This window comes from Stegostoma tigrinum, chromosome 19 (genome assembly GCF_030684315.1).
Source record: "Stegostoma tigrinum isolate sSteTig4 chromosome 19, sSteTig4.hap1, whole genome shotgun sequence".
In the NCBI taxonomy this organism is placed as follows: Eukaryota; Metazoa; Chordata; class Chondrichthyes; order Orectolobiformes; family Stegostomatidae; genus Stegostoma; species Stegostoma tigrinum.
In genome coordinates, this window is record NC_081372.1 from 34,476,765 (window position 1) to 34,497,761 (window position 20,997).

The 20,997-nt window shown below is 39.8% G+C and overlaps 1 protein-coding gene and 1 long non-coding RNA gene across 4 annotated transcripts in view; one reads left to right on the forward strand and one right to left on the reverse strand.

The window, feature by feature from the left end:
* LOC125461336 (junctophilin-2-like) overlaps positions 1 to 20,997 on the reverse strand; it is a 106,416-nt gene that overhangs the window by 32,485 nt on the left and 52,934 nt on the right. Inside the window, exons 3-4 of one of the 2 annotated variants that reach the window (XM_048550001.2) lie at positions 1,113 to 1,231; positions 96 to 154 (exon numbers count right to left, since the gene is read on the reverse strand). In XM_048550001.2, coding sequence (XP_048405958.1) covers positions 135 to 154; positions 1,113 to 1,231 — 139 coding nt within the window. In that variant the 3' untranslated portion in view covers positions 96 to 134. The remainder of the gene's footprint in view (positions 1 to 95; positions 155 to 1,112; positions 1,232 to 20,997) is intronic. The other variant, XM_048550000.2, reaches the window with a different exon arrangement.
* LOC125461343 (uncharacterized) overlaps positions 3,424 to 20,997 on the forward strand; it is a 40,898-nt gene continuing 23,324 nt past the window's right edge. For both annotated transcript variants that reach the window (XR_009446932.1, XR_007249478.2), the window contains exon 1: positions 3,424 to 3,506. This is a non-coding gene — a long non-coding RNA (uncharacterized LOC125461343). The remainder of the gene's footprint in view (positions 3,507 to 20,997) is intronic.

The following is a 20,997-nucleotide window of genomic DNA, read 5'->3' on the forward strand; positions in this document are numbered from 1 at the left end:
GCTCTGATGACCATCAGTTCTACTCTTTAGCAATGCTGTTTTAGTTTCTTTTGCTTAAAAGGTTTTTGACTGTGCAGTAAAGCACTGCAACTTACCTGTACTCCTTATTGGAGCGTTCTTCCGTGCTTTTGCAGCTAAATTAGGATTTCTTTACCTGCAGCAAAAATTGAATTTCCCATTCTTTCACAAGCAAAGTAAATTATTTTTGCAGTTAACTTCTATAGAATACTTAGAAAGCCCATATATTCCAGATTTCCCACTCAATAATTTCATTAACCACTTTTTATTTGTCACCATTAACCCAAGTAAGTATCCGGGTACATTTGAAAAATATTATTTGGAGGTAGATCATTTTTATTCTAATCTGAGTACAAGTAATAACTATGTATTTGTAACAATATCTTTTCAATAGCAGGGAGATTAGAATTGAATGTAGTATTTCTGAAATGGCCTAACCAAAGTCCTGTACGGCTGTAACATGACATCTCAACTCCTATACGCAATGAACTCACCAATAAAGGCAAGTGTACCAAATGCTTTCTTCACTACCTGGTCTACCTCTGACTCCACCTTCAATCAACTATGAACCTTTACCCCAAGGTCTCTTTGTTTATCAGTTGCTGGAAAAGCTCAGCAGGTCTGGTAGCATCTGTAAAGAAAAATCAAGCGTTAGCGTTTCAGGTCTGGTTACCCTTCCTCAGAACATTAACCAGAACTGAAACGTTAACTCTGATTTTTCTTCACAGAGGCTGCCAGACATGTTGAGCTTTCCCAGCAACTTCTGTTTTCGTTTCCGATTTACAGCGTCTGCAGTTCTTTTGGTTTTTATTAAGTGTACAAGTCCTGCACTGATTTGCTTTACCAAAATGCAACATCTCACATTTTTCAGAAATAAACTCCACCTGCCACTCCTTGGCTCGTTGGCCCATCTGACCGAGGTTGTGTTGTACTCTAAGATAACCTACTTCACCATCATATAGCTGTGCAAGGAGAGTGAACATTCTATTCACTGGGCTGTTGGATATTTAGCTGATAATTTATTTAACAGTTTCCCTAAGGAAGAATCATCAAATCTGCACAATAACTTATAGCATTTTAAATCAGAAAAATACCTGGTTGGTAAAAAGTTGGAGACAGCTCCTTGGCAATTTCCCTTGCAATACTGGATTCATTACTTGCAGCCTGTGAAGCCTGATCTGCTGCTTCAGCCTTGGTTTTTGCATGTGAAGATCTTAAAGAAAATATTAAAGATACATAGAAACTCAGATTTAATGCACAAAATAGAATTTGAAATAACATATAATTATTAACTAAACCATTGCCATTTTCAATATCATTAAAAAGGATGCTAAAGAAGACATTGTTTGAAAATTGTTAACACCAAACCGTAATATTGTCATCAAGCCCATCCTTCCGTTACAGTTTTTGCCACATGAGAAACATTCATCTTTAGTAACTCAGGACAATTCTGAAAGAGAGATTTTGGTAACATCACTGTTCCATTTCTTCCTCATTTATGCACTGGGGCCAAAAATCAAGAATTTATTATGAGATGAATCATTAAGTCCAAACAAAAGTCATTCAGTAATAGTCACAAACCATTAGTAAACCTCCATAAAACCTGTTCCACCTTTATAATAACAATGGTGTATGGACACTAAGTTAAAAATACTGCTTTCAGTAAGTCTTCATGGAGTAGCCAGATTTCATTAACCAGCAAATGTTGAATAAAACTTCACGTGGATTGCAAAACATTTATTTCAAAGGATAAAAATACACCACTGTTAGAACATTAGTAATTCTTTAATTATTCTTTATTCCTCTTGGTGCAGTTTGATGAACAGAAATGATGCTTATTTTCTTTTACATCATTTGTGTTATATAGTTTTATTTTTCTATATTTAATATTAACTTGCAATATTAACTTTTTTTGGCATTCATTAATGCAAGCTGTAAATTTGAAGAAGGGAACATTAAATGTTTATTGCAGTTGACTTCAGCTCAAAATGAACATCGAGTATGGAGATTTCCACTAGCACTTGTTTACATGGAATACTAGATGTGGTAATCCAGGTGGGATAAATAAGAAGGAATGACACAATACTGCCCTCTCTGCTATCAAAAACATTGTAAAAATCAATGCACTATGTGTTTGGTTTAAAAAATAAATATGCTATGATTCAATTAACATTTACATGAAGTAGTAAACATTAAACCTAAACAATCATCAACTAAATTATGGTGATCTGAAGTCTGATTCCAATCACTGTTCCTTAATATATAATGGAAATATTGATCTGTATCATTTTCTGTCTTCCTTTGTTAGCAGGGAACATCACGACTCAAGATTTGAAAATTGGATATCCACTGCAGGTTTTCCAGTCACTTTAAATTCATGAATTCAAAAGTTTTCTTGTAGAATCTCTAGTGTGGAAACAGGCCCTTTGGCCTAACACGTCCACACTGAACATCAGAGTATCCCACCCAGACCCATCCCCCTATGAACCCACCTAATTTAAACATCCCTGAACACTATAGACAAGTTAGAATGGCCAATCCACCTAGACTGCACATCTCTGGAGTGAGAGAGGAAACTGGAGCACCCAGAGGAAACCCACACAGACATGGGGAGAATGTGCAAACTCCATACAGTTGCTCGAGGGTGAAGTTGAATCCAGGTTGCTGATGCTGTGAGGCAGCAGTGCTAACCACTGAGCCACTGTGCCACCCCACCACCACCACCACACCCCCTCCAAGCCTCAAGATTTTGCACACAGATCTGAAAACCCAGCAAAAGGTGCATGCAGGTGGCACTCTCCAATAGCACATAGATCACAAATTTTGACTCATTGGCTGGTGCTGGTACAATAGAAGTCTGAATCTAAAAAGATTTGCTGTTACAATGGCACAGCCTGTGTAGTGACCCCAAACGAAAGGGCACTAGCCCAAGTGTACAACGTGTACCAAAGCACAAAGTTCAGAATATCACAACATGAAATGAACTCTAACACTGATTTGATGCACAATTTATCATTTTGGATTGCACAGGTTCTGCCAACAATTTCTCTTAATCATTCTGTATTGAATATATGTTAAGGGCTCTCAGCTCCTGCCCCAACAGTGGTATTTGAAGGGCTAAAATTGGAAACTTTGGGTCAGATGCTTTTGAATTTCATTTGCCGTGTAGATTAATGAAAATACCATGATCAGTATTATCAGACAAGTTTATGTTGAACCAATTTCTAGGGAAAATTGCTTCGATATGGTCAATATTTGCTATCTCTCTTGGGCTGCAGCATGACTTGATCAGTCAGCAATGAGTTGCACGTAGTCATCATGTTAATGATTAGGCAGCATAATGTTTATCTCTATTTGGATTGGACATGGGTTGTCTACACTTCACAATTCCCACACTCAGTAATCCAAAGTTTTCACCATGAGGTCAGATAATTATCACAAAAGGAAAACATTTATGCAAGAGAAGAAGGTATCAGTGGAGTGCATAGGTAAGCCACAAATTATCTCAATGTGTTTAAAATTACATAGTTCATGTATTCAGGATCTGGATGTGATCTGCATCTGCTCCAAAAACTCCTTCCCTTATGTAGGAGGCTTCTTTGAAATGCATCCATTAGTTTGAGATACATTGTTTACAAGCGAACAAGATTGAGAACAGTCCCTCGACTTTCATGTAGTTGTGGAAGGGAATGAAAGGCTACTTCTAGATCTTTAGTTATCTACAAATCTGATTACTGATTGGGGAATACAAATAGTTCTGCATGACAAATAGAATGCTGTTTTTAAACTTAACTGGAATGAAAACCAAATCTATTGTCTGACAAAAAAATTAAAGTAAAGCATCTCAGATGTTAGAAAATGCTGATGTTCAAAAGTTACCAAAGGAAAAGCCAAAGTTGCTCTGATTAATGGAACGACTTATCTGAAACACATTAATATGTGCCAATTAACAGCCAGTCATCTGATTGACCCTGATGAAAATAGTCAGCCATTGAAAAAAATCCATAATGAGGGAATTAATTTCTTCAGAACTGAAACATACATAATAAACAGCAATTCCCATGTATTAGAATTTTGCTTCAATGTACTGCATTCTGTTTAACTTAGCTTTGTTTATGTGAAAAATATATTAGCGCATAAATCACTATACTGATGACTAATTTCAATTCTGGCAAAACCAACTAAATTTTGCTGGGGAACTTGAACTTATCATCCACTCCTCATGTACAGCACCTACTCAAAAACAAGCCTGTTTTCAGCCCAAGTTTATAAAAGATAGAAGTTAACAATCAATCTTTTCTATGGGGTATATTAACCCCAAGCAGACTGATATTAGTTGTACTGCTTTAAAAGAAGTGATAAAAAGTGATCAAGTACAGAAAGAAACCATGCAGCCCACTGCCTTTTGGTAAACCTTCCAATTAGTCTTACTGCCTGATTGTTCCCCGTAGACCTGTATTTTTTTTTGCCTTCAAATATTCATTGAATTCCCTCATTAAAAGTAACCACGGAAACTCCTTGTCCCCTCCCTTCAGATGGTGCATTCCAGATCACAAAAACAACTCACAGCGTAAAACATTTTCCCTCATGGCTTTTCTGCTTCTTTTGCTCATCATTTTAAAACCACACCCTCTGATTCCTGTTCTGCTATTGGAAATAGTTCTTCCTTATTTACTCTATCAAAACCATAAATGACATTGAACAAAAACACACATTGGTGGAGAAGTGACGATGGGTCACTGCACTGGAAACACTGACTGTTTTCTCCAAACAGATTGTGCCAAATCGGCTGATTTTCTCCAGCAATTTTTGCTTTTGTTTCCAATTTCCAGCATCTGCAGTTCTTGGTTTTATTTTCATATTTTTGAACATTTCTGTCAAATTTTCCTTGTCAAATTATGCTGATTAGAATAATCTTATGGGTTTGGCATTTTATTTATCATGCAAATAGAGCTAAGCAAATAAAATTCGAGTAACTAGACTGTGCAGATTTCACAGCAGGGGGCCATAGCCTGCTGTCTACTATTTCAAAAGCTTGCTGCCTTACACTGTTCCCAATGCCCTACATGCAGCTCAGCCAAAAGAACACCTACTGATTTCACAAGCACTCCCATTTATGTAGTGAAGAATCAAAAATGAAGTGGGGAAAAAAAACATTAGAAGTGGTGCACCTCCATATGTCAGTATATTGGCTAAATGTCCACTAAGCCTCTCATAATCATCTCCAGGTTGACATCTGTTCCTATGAGGGGACGTATCATCCATCTTGTAGATACTGTTTTCAGTATGTCCCACCAGCCTTGGAGTCTTTCAACCTCATTTCCAAGATGGCAAATGCTGGGGAAAGGAAGTCCGCTTGATGTCCAGAGTACATACACAACTTTGATACAAATTACCATTTTACCGATTCCAAATGCCAATTTCCAATTTGTGTCAATTCTGAATAACCAAAAACTGAGATTATATAGCATAGAAATGGAAGAGCACATAATGCAATCTGCATCTCATGCCAATGTGACAGTGATAAAGAGCAAAGTACTATGGATGCTAAAAATCTGCAACAAACACAGAATGCTGGAAACATTCAGTGGGTCTGGCAGCATCTGAAGAAAGAAGAGGAGTTATTGTTTCGTGCCTAATGTGACTCTGCTTCAGAACTTAATTCTGTTGTCTTTACTACCTCACACTCCTTTTAAGCATCTTCCCTCAATATCTTCCTACCACCACATCTGCTCAAACTACTTACCCCTATTGCCCTTTGTGTTTTCTGTTCACTCACTTGGGCTGTCTCACCACCTTTCCTGATTGACATTGGACCAGGCCCCTTGACAAGCCACACTAATCCTTGACTGTTCAATGCTGCCAAACATGATAACCTGTCTGCCTATGTCTGCAATAAAAGGCATGACACTGGCAAGGCAAGGCACCAACGTAGGTGTAAAGTTAGTGAACATTAAGAAAACAAACTAAGAGCCTGAGAGCTCGGTGCACAAAGTGCCAGAAAGGGAGAGCTTACCAGATGGGCTGCGAATGAGCAGAACACTATTTAAAAGCAGTAGCACAGTGATCTTTCATTGCATACAGAGGCACAGCTTCTAAGGCAATGTCAGAATTTGAAAAGTGCCACACGGCAAGAGCAAGCAGCTGACTGGGTAAGATCAGGTGAGTATTTATACTATTTTTAATTGCTTATCAGTTAAGATTCTCAGCGTGGGTTTATAGTTTGTAAGGGCATTAGTGAAGGGGTCCAGAGAAGAAGGGCTTAGAATAATATTTGAAGAGGTAATTCAAGGAGGAGGAGAGCTCCACACCATAGTGTGCTCCTTCTGCTCAGTGTGTGAAGTCTGGCACAGTTTTAGTGCCCACGGTCAAAACTTGTGCAGGAAGTGTCGCCAGCTGTAGCTCCTGGAAGGCTGACCTTTGGAGCTGGAGCAGTGGCTGTTAAGATTCTACAGGCGGGGAGGAAATAGATGACCACCAGGCAGAGGAGGGGGACTAGGCAGATAGCGCAGGAGGCCCTGTGGCCATTCCCCTGCAAAATAAATAAACTGCTTTGGATACTTGGAACAATAATTTCTTCGAGGAAAGCAGCAATAGTTAACCACAGGAATAGGATACTGAATGATCAGCAACGATCATGGGCCGAGTGACCTATGCTTACCCCGACTTTGTAGATTTCTTTGAGATGAATGGCTGTTCCTGAATACAAAGTGGCCTGGCAACAACATTGCAATGAAAGGTGTCAGAAAGCTCCAGAATGCAGGTGATGGAAGAATGCCCCAGAAAGCTGTGGAAATGCATCATGAACAAGAGGATTGCCAAACAAGTGTGGCTGAACTTCACTTTGTCCTTTTGATCAATGCTCTGAAACTACACACATACAATATTGATTTGTTTCAAGAAGTGAAGTCAGTCAGTGCCCTTTGGTATTAGAGACAATGAGTGACATAAATAGGAACCTGGAGAAAAGGACTTCAGACAAGCTCTTTAGTTCACAGTTAATGGAAGACGGAAGCAAATAATATCACTATCTAAAAATAAGTCAAATAGTATTAGAGTGACTTGTCTGAAAACACCTTTCCAAACAGAATGTCCAAATTAATCCTTCCAAATGTACTGTCCTTTGAAGAGCTTTGCAGTGATGTTGAAGTGTGTTACCTTAAAGAGATCGACACGGATTCAGTGTATAAATAACAGCGTTTTGGAAATGGTTATAACTTACCCTGAGATGAAGTGCAAAGATGTTCACAGAAAGTCCACTCAACTCATTCCTAGGGTGACTGTCTCATCTTTGGAAGGAGGTTTGAACAGGTTGGACATATCCCCAGTGGAAGATTACAGGAATGAGAGGTGGTCTTGCTAAAACATATCAGAATTTGAAGAAAGCTGACAGGGTCTACAAGGTCTCTCTTTTAAGATGAATAGAAGGCATTTTTCATTCAGAGGTGATTAGCATATAAAATTCTCTTGCCTGGAAAGCAGTGAATGTTGGGTTGTTAAATTCATTCAAGGCTGAGATGTGAGTTAGACTTTTGACAGCAAGGAAGTTAAAGATTACAGGGGAAGCAGGCTGGAAAGTGAAGTTAATACTATACCAGATCAACAATGATCTTATTGATTAGCAGGTTCAAAGGATAAATGGCCTTCTCTTGCTTGTAACTATTGACAGACCAGCAAGAAGTATCTAAAATTTTCCAGCAAAGCTCAAAGCAAAAGAAAATCTCAAACACAAAGGAAATCAACATCAATATATTTTTCACACCATGCAGCAATGTTCATAGACAACTTATTTTCTCCATAAAGCATGAGGAAACAAGGCTAGAAGTGGAAAAGCAGGAGTTTTGATCTGCATCAGAAGAACAGAAAGACAGGACTTCTTCTTGGGAACAAAACCACCCGAATGTCCAAGTATAAAATACGAGTCATTCCCATGATGCATACATTGACTTTTTATTGACATTGTTACTAGTTATTATGCCATATGTTCTATATCTTTAGATTTAGATTCCCTACAGTGTGGAAACAGGCCCTTCGGCCCAACAAGTCCACACCGCCCCTTGAAGAATCCCACCCAGACCCATCCCCCTATAGCCCACACACCCCTGAACACTATGGGCAATTATAGCATGGCCAATCCACCTAGCCTGCACATCTTTGGACTGTGGGAGGAAACCGGAGCACCCGGAGGAAACCCACGCAGACACGGGGAGAATGTACAAACTCCACACAGGCAGTCGCCTGAGGCTGGAATTGAACCCGGGTCCCTGGCGCTGTGAGGCTGCAGTGCTAACCACTGAGCCACCGTGCCGCCCACTTTCCCCTTACTATAACAAAAACTAGTTGTTAGCTCCCAAGATGGTGCATTCCACTCCCGCACATCCCAAATGTCTTCCTATTTCAAGGACAGTAGCATCCCCCCTCCGGCGGTTGAAAATGCTCTCAATCGCATCTCTTACAATTCCCGCACTTCTACCCTCACATCCCCTCCCTCCAATAAAAACAAAGACAAAATCCCCCTTGTCCTCACATATCACCCCATCTACCTCTGCATCCAACATATTATTCTCTGCCACTTCCACCACCTTCAATCCACCCCCACAACCAAAGAGATAGTTCCCACCCCACCCCTATCTGCCTTTTGGAGGGACTGCCTTCCTCACCCTACCACTCCCTGGGTGACATGTCCATCCTGGGCCTCCTCTAGTGTTACAATGATGCCACCGACAAAATGGTGAAGGAGCACCACATACTCTGCCTCGGAAGCCTACAGCTCAATGGCGTAAACATGGATTTCACCAGTTTTAAAATCTCCCCATCCCATGTCCAATCCGCCCTCTCATCCCTGCCTCCTTGATCTGGCACATCTGTCGATCTTGTCTCCCACCTATCCGGTCTTCCCTCCTCACTGACCAAGCCCCATCATTCCTTAACCACACTCACCTATCACTATCCCACCAGCGTACCCCAGCCCCACCCCCCTTCTCTATTTTTTTCTGAGGTCCCTTCCCCCTCCCCATTTCTGAAGAAGGGTCCCGACCCAAAACGTCAACTTTTCTGCTCCGCTGATGCCGCCTGGCGTGCTGTGTTTCTCCAGCTCCATGCTGGAAGATCTCTGACTCCAACATCTGCAGTTCATGATATTTCTGAGTTATTAGTGTAATTGGTATTATTTGAGAATGCATTTTCTCAGATGGCCACTGCTTTTAAGTGGTGATATTTCCTACCACTTAGAGTATGTGGTACTGGGTAATGGTTAAATGAGTTAGTGTTAAATGAGTTAGTTCCCTGCTATATTTGCTTTGTCTTGAATCAATCTAGTGATTTGAAGAAGAGACACCACTGTAATGTTTCTACAGAGGAGGCACTATTCTTAGATTTTTAAAAAAAAAATCAGCATTCTGTGTAATATTGTATTTTCATTTGTGCAAACTCAGACAGTCACATTTGGCAGCAACTTCTGGAACTGGAAGTCAATGTTGTGAACAGTTTCAGCACACTGATTGCCATGCACAGGCCTTCAAGGCAGCTATATGGCTGTACAGCTTATAGAGAACATTGATAACAAGCTTTATTGTTTGACAATAATAGGTACAAGAACCTTTGGTAAGGCATTTTATTAGGACCCTACTAGATTATAACTAGATCAACCATGATCTTACCGAATGGCAGGGTAGTCTCGAAGAACCAAATAGCCTACACCTGTTCATATGTCCAACGTATTTAAGCATTGCCAGACTAGCAAGAAATATTGGAAAATCTTAATGACGCACAGAGAAAGCTAGATCAGAAACATGAAAAGAAAATCAGCTCCTGAGTTAGCAGATTCATGTGTTCCTTCCACCCACCCAGATTGATTAATATTTTTGAAGCATACATGGAAGTTGTGCATGGGGGTCCTGCAAAATCTGAGAAAATTCAACATTCTGATGGGCAATTTCCTTTGTATGGAACCCACTAACAGTATTCACCTAAATTGGAGAGTTTGAGCAGTTCAGCTGGAGTTAATAGTTACTCACAAAAAGTTTGATTTTAGAAAACCTAGTGTAAATGACTGACCAACTTAAGTAGCACACCATTACCTATACACTCCCAAAACACTAATATACCCCATTCGCACAGACACATTCTCCGTCTCCCCTTAGGATTTACTACATCTCTGCCACCAGACCCGAAACCCATGTCCTCCCAGGGCTTAATCCTTACATCCCCTTTTCTGGACCTGACATTCCAACCCACTCCAACCCCGGGCCCAATATTTGCCACCTACCTCAACCTAAATATATTCCATGACTCACCTGGCTCCCTTTCCACCTGGCATCCTAACCATTACATATTTGGTACCGTGACTTCACACTTAGCTTATAAATATTTTTAATCAACCTGTTCAGATATTTGACATGACATGTATGTGGGGCAAGTAGGAATGGAACCCAGATCTTTTAGCTCAGAGGTAGGGAAACTACAACTTTACCACAAGAACCCTCAATAGTACAGCTCTTTTTTTTAAAATATAGCCTGTTCAGATATGTTGTGACATATCTGGGGCAGGTGAGATTTGAACCTGGATCTTCTGGCCCAGAAGTAGGGACATTAACATTATGCTATAACAGCCCTCATACTAACCTTTTCAGAGGGTTAACTGTGATGCCAATCAAAAAAGGGAAGGATACTGCTGTGAAAAAGACAACTTAATTTGTCTTCCTATGACTGCTCCACACTACAAGAGACACATCAGAATTCAAGTATGACTCCACATTTCTGTTCAGAATCTCCAATCAAGAAAGCAGAGCTCCCATTTCATAAAAGACAAGGAGTGGAATAGCAATCTCGGTGTGATTGCCACTCCTTGAAAATGTGGCCCACAGTCTTTAATGTGGGATTTGAACCACAACCCTCTGACTCAGAAGCAACTGTGCTAAACTGACCACATGTTAACACCTAATTAAACAAATATAGCATGGAAATCAATGTCAGATTGTTCAAATGACATGTAGTAAGTAGAAAATAGCAATAGTCTGTCAACAGTTATGAAAATTAATGAGTATTTTAAGTACAAAATTAGTATTACTCCTGCAAATAGATTTATCAAAGTGTGTCAAAAATAAAGACAACACCATCAGAACATGCTTTCAGAAATCAACAAGCAACAGCTTTCTAACATCCTTAATATGAAAATAATTGGGATATTTTGTGTTTATTATTGTATGAAAAGTTTCAACTAATTCTCTGGGGATTGAATGGGAAGTGCGTTGCAAAGAAAGAAAAAAGTGACTATGAATGAAGAATGGCTTTAAATAGAATAACTTCACAATGCACTGTCATCACAAAAGAAATGCCTCTGGGTTCAGAGCTGAGTCCTCATTTGTTTATTAGCAATTTGGAAGTCATCCAAGGAATAATATTTGCAAATGACACAGGCAGTAATCTAGAAGAGGAACATGGATTGCACTGGGAGAAGGAATAGATTGGAATCATGATCTGAAGATTTGCAAATATTCTGCAATATGTGCAGTTATACACATTAGATGCTCCATAATCTTGAATAATGCCCAATGTTGTGTAAAAGTCAACTCCTATTTTTTTAAACCAAAAGAATCATTAACTTTATTTCAATTCCTGTATATGAATTTTTAGCCAAAACCTGAAAACTCCTTGTACTTTCCACACACTCATCAGTGAAGGCAAACTCTCCCTAATGCAAACCTACTTAATACAATCATAGAATAATACATCTTTAACGGATGGTTGTTCAACTCCTTGGATTTGGGCATGTCAATATTTACTATCATGGCTACCATATCAATGGTGCGTGTTTTATTTCTGCCAAGCCTACCTTCTAAAATAGTAACATGCATCAAAGAGGAACAGTGAGTAAAAATCCCAGTTCGCGCCTAAATTTGTTGAGACTGCAGAGCAGTCAAATAATTATGCAGCAATTAGAGAATTCAAAATAAATGAGAATGATGCTGGAAATATGTCAATGAAAATCACCAGAATAGGCTTGAGAGTTTCCAGCAAATCTGTCTCAATCTCGGCCCTGAAACAAGCAAAAAACTTAGAACTGCAAATTTCAAAGCTCGCCTCAGAAATATGTTTCAAACCAGACTTATGAGAAACAATGTTTTAGTGGGATCGACAAGAAAGATTTCATAGTGTCGCATGGCTGATCCAATTAACAGGCTTATCTCATTTCATTGGCTTATGACATTAACAAAATTATGATTACAGATTAGAAACATGGATAAGGGTCGCAACAGTTTTAAGCTGGGGAGAAAACAGAAGATAATTGGTCATGAAAAGAACAGAGTTGTTTCCATCTGATGGAACAAAGCTTAAACCAATGGTGATATTCAGCGAATAAAATTCTCCCAAAAAAATCCACTGCCATATGGAGTAGTCATCCACATTCATGATAAAGATAGATGAAGGTAGCTTGAAAACATTGCTGATGAAAATGTGGGATTTCCAACAGGGAGAAAGACTTTTCATCTTGAACATGTTCAGGTCATATCTTGTTGAAGACGTTGTCATTGAAATTGGATTGCAAAACACTGACATTGCAGCGTTCTAACCAACCTTGTCCAGGTATTGTAGGAGAAAATTACTGCAGATGCAGATATGAAATTACATAAGATAAAGTCTTCAATTATGCAGGAGTAATTCTTAAGGAGAGTCAAACTGAACATGTTAAATGCTAGAGATCACAAGGGGTCAGGCAGCATCCATGGAGAGAAAGCAAGCTAACGTATTGTGTCTAGAAGACTCTTCAGAGCTAAAGTCACAAAGAGTCATCCAGACTCAAAAATGTTAATTTGCTTTCTCTCCATGGATTCTGCCTGACCTGCTATGGGGTCCAGCACTTGTCGTTTTCAGTTTTTGTTCAAGCATTGTATGTCTCACTGAACAAGCTCTTCAGATAGCATAAGAAAAAGAAAATGCATCAACTAGTCGATTAGAAGAGAGGAGACATTCACCAAACGGGGCAGTAGAAGAGCTGTGATGTTAGCAATTCTGGTTGAATGGGTTTTAGATGTTTGGAATGAAACTAGAACAGAGATTGTTGTAGAATCATTCAAAGAACAAAGAACAAAGAAACCTACAGCACCGGAACAGGCCCTTCGGCCCTCCAAGCCTGCGCCGATCAAGATCCCCTGTCTAACCTGTCATCTATTTTCTAACGGACTGTGTCCATTTACTCCCTGCCCATCCATGTGCCTTTCCAAATATATCTTAAAAGACACTAACCTGTCTGCGTCTACCACCTCTGCTGGCAACGTGTTCCAGGCGCCCACCACCCTCTGTGTAAAGAACTTTCCACGCATATCTTCCTTAAACTTTCCTCCTCTTACTTTGAATTCATGACCTCTCGCAATTGAGTCCCCCACTCTGGGAAAAAGATTTTTGCTATCCACCCTGTCTATACCCCTCATGATTTTATAGACCTCAATCAGGTCCCCCCCCCCCCCACCTCGATCTCCATCTTTCTAATGAAAATAATCCTAATCTACTGAACCTCTCTTCATAGCTAGCACCCTCCATACCAGGCAACATCCTGATGAACCTCCTCTGCACCCTCTCCAAAGCATCCACATCCTTTTGGTAATGTGGCGACCAGAACTGTACACAGTACTCCAAATGTGGCCGAACCAAAGTTCTATACAACTGCAACATGACCTGCCAACTCTTGTACTCAATACCCCGCCCAATGAAGGAAAGCATGCCATATGCCTTCTTGACCATCCTATTGACCTGCATTGTCACCTTCAGGGAACAATGGACCTGAACACCCAGATATCTCTGTTCATCAATTTTCCCTAGGACTTTTCCATTTACTGTATAGTTCGCCCTTGAATTTGATCTTCCAAAATGCATCACCTTGCATTTGCCCGGATTGAACTCCATTCAAGATGTGGGTTATCCAAAGCACTTTGAAACATAGAACATGATCATTTGTGGAATGATACGGTTGATGATGATAATGTCTATGGTGATGAAGGTAACTTGTATGATGCTGCCTGTCCAAAAGAAAATTAGGGCAAATTATTTGATTCTTAGGATGAGCACAGTAGTTTTTATGGATTAAATAAACATTCAAAGTATGCTCTAGAGCAAAGTAAGAGCAAAGTAGTTTTTTTCTTCTGTATTGCAAGCAAAGAGTGAAATTGTGTAAATTTATAAATATAGATTTTGTTTTTGATGAATTTGATTATCAATTTCTGCGCATTAAATTCATTAAATTTGGTCTTGGTGTAGGTTTTCTTTTATAAATGAAAAGATTTTTGCCTCTTTTTGTACTATCTTGGTATTAAAACTATGTTGGTGAGGTGAAGGGATATCACCTTCCACAAAAATTATACCCATGCAAAGACTGACCCCGTATTTTTAATAAAAAATTTTAAAATCTTGGCTTTTACATATATAAATGGTAGGCACAAGACAGAATATCAAACTTTTACACACAATGTAGTGCTGACAACTGTCCGAGTTCAGAGATTCTAACAGGCCTTTTGCAATTACTGGGCTGCTTGAACAGTTATACTGCCAGAGCAGATCCTGGGCTACTTTTGTTCAGCAAGGTTTATATTCTTCCTGAGAGACCTGACAGAAAATAATCATAATAGGGACACCTGGCTATTCATAATTAATGGGCTTGATATAATAGGAAAGCTGTATGAAAATATGAAATTACATAACATGAAGTCTTCAATTATCCAGGATTAATTCAGTTCTGAAGAAGAGTCATATCAGACACGAAACATTCAATCTCTCTCCACAGATGCTGCCAGACTCACCGAGCATATCCCGCATTCTCTGTGTACGATCCAAGTTTAACTGTGGTTCACTGAAGATTTTTCATCTTTGTCATGGATTTGATACTATTTGAGTCACCATACGTTGAAGGCATTTGGAACTCCAAAATGAGCCTCTGATTAGTCAACTTGTTATCCAAAGTATATGAAAAAATATCCTTTCAGTAAGCATCCAGAAAGCTAAGATACTCCTCTCAGCATGTCACCTTTCCACTGTTGATTAAGATCAATAGAGAGGACGTGGAAAAATGCAGACCATTTCCCACAGGGGCTTCCTCAAGGCAATATCAAACATAGATGATGAAATTCATCATCACCTACAACAGGTCAACTTAGCCTTTAGCAGACAAAGGAAGGGTATTTGACAGCCACAATCTCAAACCCACAGCTAAGGTCACGGTCTACTGGGCAGCTACATTCCCCGTGTTTCAAAGATTTGGAAATATTACTGCAAGTAGTCAAAGCATTAGAGAAATATCACCAATGGTGTTTTCACAAAATCTTCCAAAACTGGTACAAAGGCAGTCCACAAGCAATGTTCTATTCCATGACAATATGACCAGCACTGAGGCACTGACCACTCAGAACTAGCTCCACTGGGAGGGACATAACATTTGTGTATGATGCCAGGCTTCCAAAGTACAGCTTTGATCAGAACACAGTGTTGCAAGGAGAATCCCGAGATCGGTGACACGTTTCTCTGCACTTCCTGATAAAAGATGAAACATCACGACCATTTCATGGGAGCTCCTGGCTTGTGACCAACCAAACTGGAGGAGATTCATTCAGAAAGGCACAAAGCAGATTGAGAGATATTGTGCGGAACATGGAATTAAAGTTGAGGATATGCACACCATGTACAAACCTCGAAACCCCTCAGCAACTAAACCCTTTAAACATCACCTTAACTAAATGTGCAGATTCTGCAGATCACATTAGATTTATCAACCAATACAGATTCCATCTAACTAAAATTGGAAACAAGTCATCCTCTATCTGAGAGACTTCCTGATTAATTAGCATTATTAATATTAACAGTACTGAACTCTACAACACCAGGCCCACTGCCATGGCTTCCACTAGGAGTTAGATGTATTTGAAGTGTGGCCTGAGAATCAGAGCTACAGAATTCTTGTTCAACCTTTGACCTGAACTTCACTCAAAGGCTGAATGGCTGCTTAGGTATAGGATTGTGAAATTTAAATTAGCCTTAAATAGATTATCCGGGAAAGGAAAAAATTCAGAAAACATCTTTCCCATTTGTAGTTAGTACATAAATCAGTTGTGAATGGTGGCTTTCAGAATTTATATGTACACTATTTTGAAAAGTTTAATGCTGCTGTTAAAATAGCAGAGGAAGAAACTGGATATGCAGATGGTAAGCATTTCTATAACTTTTTAATACATTAAATTTTCCAGTATTGTCAAATATTGACATTAACTAACAAATCTATGTTCTTAAACTTGTTTCTTGACTTGGAGGAAATAAATCCATTCTATCCACAGGTAGTTAATTAATATCATTATTTGATCTGACTCCCAACAATACAAGGTGTATCAGCTATCACATCAAGAACATATTTTAAAATGTTTAAAAATCCAACAGCCCAGAATTATTTCTTGAAATGAAAACAGAGAAAAACAGAAGCTGCCACAAGACTTCAGCTTGTTTCTGTTGACATCTGTATAATAATCATTTAATGGTTCTGAAGTGAAGGATAATATAGCAAATCACATAAAAAGGTTGATACGAGAAATGTTTGCATTTCAAACTCTAACCATGTTTAATGCATGTCAACAGTTTGCATCAATCAAGGATAGTGTGAATACTGTAGCACATAATCTGCCACATTTACTTCAAATTGCAAATGTTTCTCATTAATGGTGCAAGAAAGAATGTACTTGAGATTTAGAGATAACAAGGCGTAGAGCTGTATGAACACAGCAGGCAAGGCAGCATCAGAGGCATAGGAAAGCTGACATTTCGGGTCTGGACCCTTCTTCAGAAATGGAGGAGGGGAAGGGGAAGGGGACTCTGAAATAAACAGATTGGAGGGAGGTGCTGATGGAAGGTGGATGAAGGAGCAGATGGGTGGTGAGAAGACAGACAGGTCAAGGAGGTGGATATGGAGCCGGTAGAGGTGATTGTAGATAGGTTGTTAGGATGGGGGTTGGTCAATTGAAGGAAGACAGACAGGTCAAGCAGGCAAGGATGAGGCTGGCAGGTAGGAGGTGGGGATGAGGGTTGGTCAGTGAGGTGGGAGGAGTGGATAAGTGAGAGGAAAGGCAGATAGGTCGCAGAGGCGGGGGTGAGCTGGGCCGGTTTTGGGATGATGTTGGGGGTGAGGAGGTTTTGAAGCTTGTGAAGTCCACATTGAGACCACTGGGCTGCACAGTTACCAAGTGAACTATAAAAGGTGCTGTTCCTGCATCCTTCAGGTGGGGTCGTTGTGGCACTGGAGGGGGCCCATGATAGACATGTCGTCTAAAGGAGTGGGAGGGGGGAGTTGAAGTGCTTTGCAACTACAAGGTGCAGTCATTTGTCACGAACCGAGCGTAGGTGTTCCACAAAGCGCCGCTAAGCTTCCGCTTGGTTTCCCCAGTGTAGAGGAGGCCACATCGGGAACAGCGGATACAATATACCACATTAGCAGATGTGTAGATGTTTAATGTGGAAGGTTTTCTTGCAGCCTGGGATGGAGGTGGGGCTGAGGTGTAGGGGCAGGTGTAGCACTTCCTGTGGTTGCTGTTCGATCTCATCGTGGGTGTATGAGGCGGTGTCGATACAGTCATGAACTGTTCGAGCTCCTCGTGGGAGCATGAGGTGGCGCCGAACTTGAGATTTATGTTTTTATTAATTAGAATTTTCACAGCATTTTGCATAATCTCTCAATGGTCAATGTATCTTTGCAAATTGAAATTCATCAGCATCCAACATTTGATTTTGAGTCAGCCTGTTCTACGTCATCACTCCACATAATTTGGAAAGCATCAGGTCACAATCCTGAACAACTTGAGGCACCAACATTTTAACTAACTCCTTGACCTTATTCCCATACAACAGATCACCTGTTCATGTGAAAGAAACAATTGACTAGCTGCAAGCTTGTTTAAGTTGAACTGCTTAAAGTCTATTTACTGACTGGAAGGCATGTAGAGGGGAAAAAATTTTTTTCAAAGTCTCTCAACCGATGAAGGAACACAGAAGAGATCAACTATTCCTTGTGGTGCCTGAAGAAACACTCAATTCTCCTGGCTATATAAAGGAAAGTTTAACACTCCCCCTCAAAGTACTTCCATTCCTTTCAGTAGGGCCTCCTACCCAGTTGAGCCTCCTACTCAGATCACAATTAAAAAGTAAATAGAGATCCTATTGATCTAATATGACCATATTTTATGTACATGTCCAACACAGTCAGGCACTTTATGAACCAATGTATTCAAAATCTCCAGAGATTGAGGACAGGGTTAACTGACAGCCTCCATTCTAATGGCATTTACACATGCTCTGCCTTACCACACAGCAGAGTCCATCTTTTCTGTACTCCAGTGCAGTACTTTTTTGTCAATGTCCCTCAGCAAAATGATAATAGACGTGTGTTTGATGACTTTAAAAAGTTTGAAGTGAGCTATTCTCAAATATCAATGGTTAAATCTCGTGATTTGGAGCTGCAGAGCATGGGAATTTTCTGGAGGAGCACAGATGGAGGCAGGAAAGTTAAAAATAAACCTGGACAGTGACCAAACCTTCAAGCTCAGCATATTAGCAAAGTTATGTAAAAGTAATCTGCATATTATTTTAAGAGTTGTAAAATAAATACTTGCTCCACCATGCAGTTAGTAGCACAATAATAATTGTCCGTTTGACCATGCCCACCAGGAAACATTTCCTTTTACTACCTTTATTCTCAGATTAGCAACTAATTTACTGCAGTCATACAGGAAATATTTCCATAGGCTACAACAGATGGGCATCCATCCAACACTGATATTTAATAATGAGATTATTCTTAACCTTAGATTCGTTCTTGTAATTTGTCCACTCTAATTGCCCTGGAGATGAGACTGAGGTGGTGATCATCTGGTGATGGTATACCTACACAGCTGTTAGAGAAGAAGTTACAAAATTTTGATCCATCAACAGTGAAGGAACAGGATTATAGTTCAAAGTCAACATTGTGTGTGACATCCAAGTGTGTGTGTGGCACTCAGACTCCAATCCATCTACTACCCCTGTTCTTCTAGGTGGTAGAGGTTGTGTGTTTGGGAGAGGGTGCTGAAGGAACCTTGGTAAATTGATGGAATGCAACTTTTACATGATACACACTGCTGCTTCTGTGCATTGGTGATCAAGGGGGTGAATGTTGAAGGTGACTGATGAGGTTGATAAAGATGCTGCTTTGTCCTGAATAGCACTAAGTTCCTTCAGTGCTGTCGGAGATGCAATCATTCAGGCAAGTGCAGAGTATTTCATTATACTCATCACATGCTGTGTACACGGTGGCAGGCTTTGGAGAGAGAAGAAGCAAAATACTTTGTCAGAATCCCAATCTTTAAACTGCTGTTATAGTATTTTTCTGGTTTCCAATTCATGTTAGGCCTCAGTATGTTGGCAGTGGGGAGTTCATTGATGGTAACATCATTGAACATCAAAGAGTGTTAGACTTCCTCTGACGAGAGATCCTACAGTTAGTCCAGCTGCTTAGAAGTCTGTTTACGTATATGAACATTCTAAACACTGCTCCCTATAAAGTCATAATCCATGCTTCCTGTGACACAGTAACCAAGGCATCCACACCTGCTGCCAGGCAGAATTTAAAGCAGGTAATGTGACCTTTTTCATTGCTTCATTTGAAATGGAATCAAAGTGACTGTTTCAAAGCACAATCATCTTATAAAACATCAGGTTCATAACATTAATCAATTTGAGTCATATCAAAAGGCACAGAAAGTCAAGGCAGAGAAGTCTGAAGGCCCAGGACACTGTGATTTTTTTTTCTTTTCATTAACCCATTTTACAAAACAACCTGACCATATTACACACCTCTGGAGCAGTTGGAACTTGAACCCGAGCCTCTCTCAATGCTACCACTGTGCCACAAGATTGTTTGGTGCTTGTATAGTGGAAAAACTGCTTGCCACTTATAAACCCATTTTTGATGCTGTCCAGGTCTTGCTGAATACGAGCATGGACCACTTCAGGATCTGAAAAGTTGTGAATGGTACTGAACACCATGCAATTATTACCAAAAATCCCATTTTTGGTAATGATCAACAGTAGGTCACTAATAAATCAGATAAAAAAATAGTGGATCTAGCACCTGAGGAATTCCTGCAGCTCTGAGCTGCTTAGTTCTGTTTGGTGCAGACCATTTTCCTTTCTGTTTGGTATGATTCCAACCAAAGCAGAGTTTTCCCATGGATTCCCACTGAATTCAGTTTGGCTAGGACTCCTTGACACCATAAGTGGTTAAACGTTACATTGCTTTCAAAGGAGTCGTTCTCACCCCATTTTTGAAACTCAACTTTTTTACCCAAGTTTGGGCCCAAGAGATAACAATGATTGGAGCTCATTGTTTTCAGGGGAATATGATTTAAGCATCAGGGAGCATGCTGAAACAGTGCTGCAGCACTGTCAATAACACGGTCCAACACTTTGCAAATGATTAAGAGTAGATATGAGGTGGTAGTGAGCCAGGATAAATTTGTTTTGCTTTGTGGACAACTGGGCAATTTTCCATACTTGTCAAGTAGATGCTAATCTTGTAGCATTTGATTAGGGTAGAATAGTCCTGGAGTACCAATCTTTAATAGGACAGCTGAATTCTCTCACAGACCACAGCCTTTGCCACTATTTGCGGCAGGGCACTATTTGGTCCTGGAAAAAGAAACAGACCCAGAGCCCTCTTGTGGCACAGTGGTAGTGCCCCTACTCATGAACTGAGAGGTTTGGGTTCAAGTTCCACTTGCTCCAGAGGTGTGTAATATTATCAAGTTGTTTAGAAAAATAGGTTAATCAAAAGAAAAATAAAATCACTGTATCCTATGCTTTCAGATTTCTAGACTTCCCACACCTTTTGATGTGACTCAAATTGATTATTTTTTGAATCTGAGGTTTTAAGATGATTGTACTTTGAAACAGTCTCCTTAATTTCATATTAAATGAGTA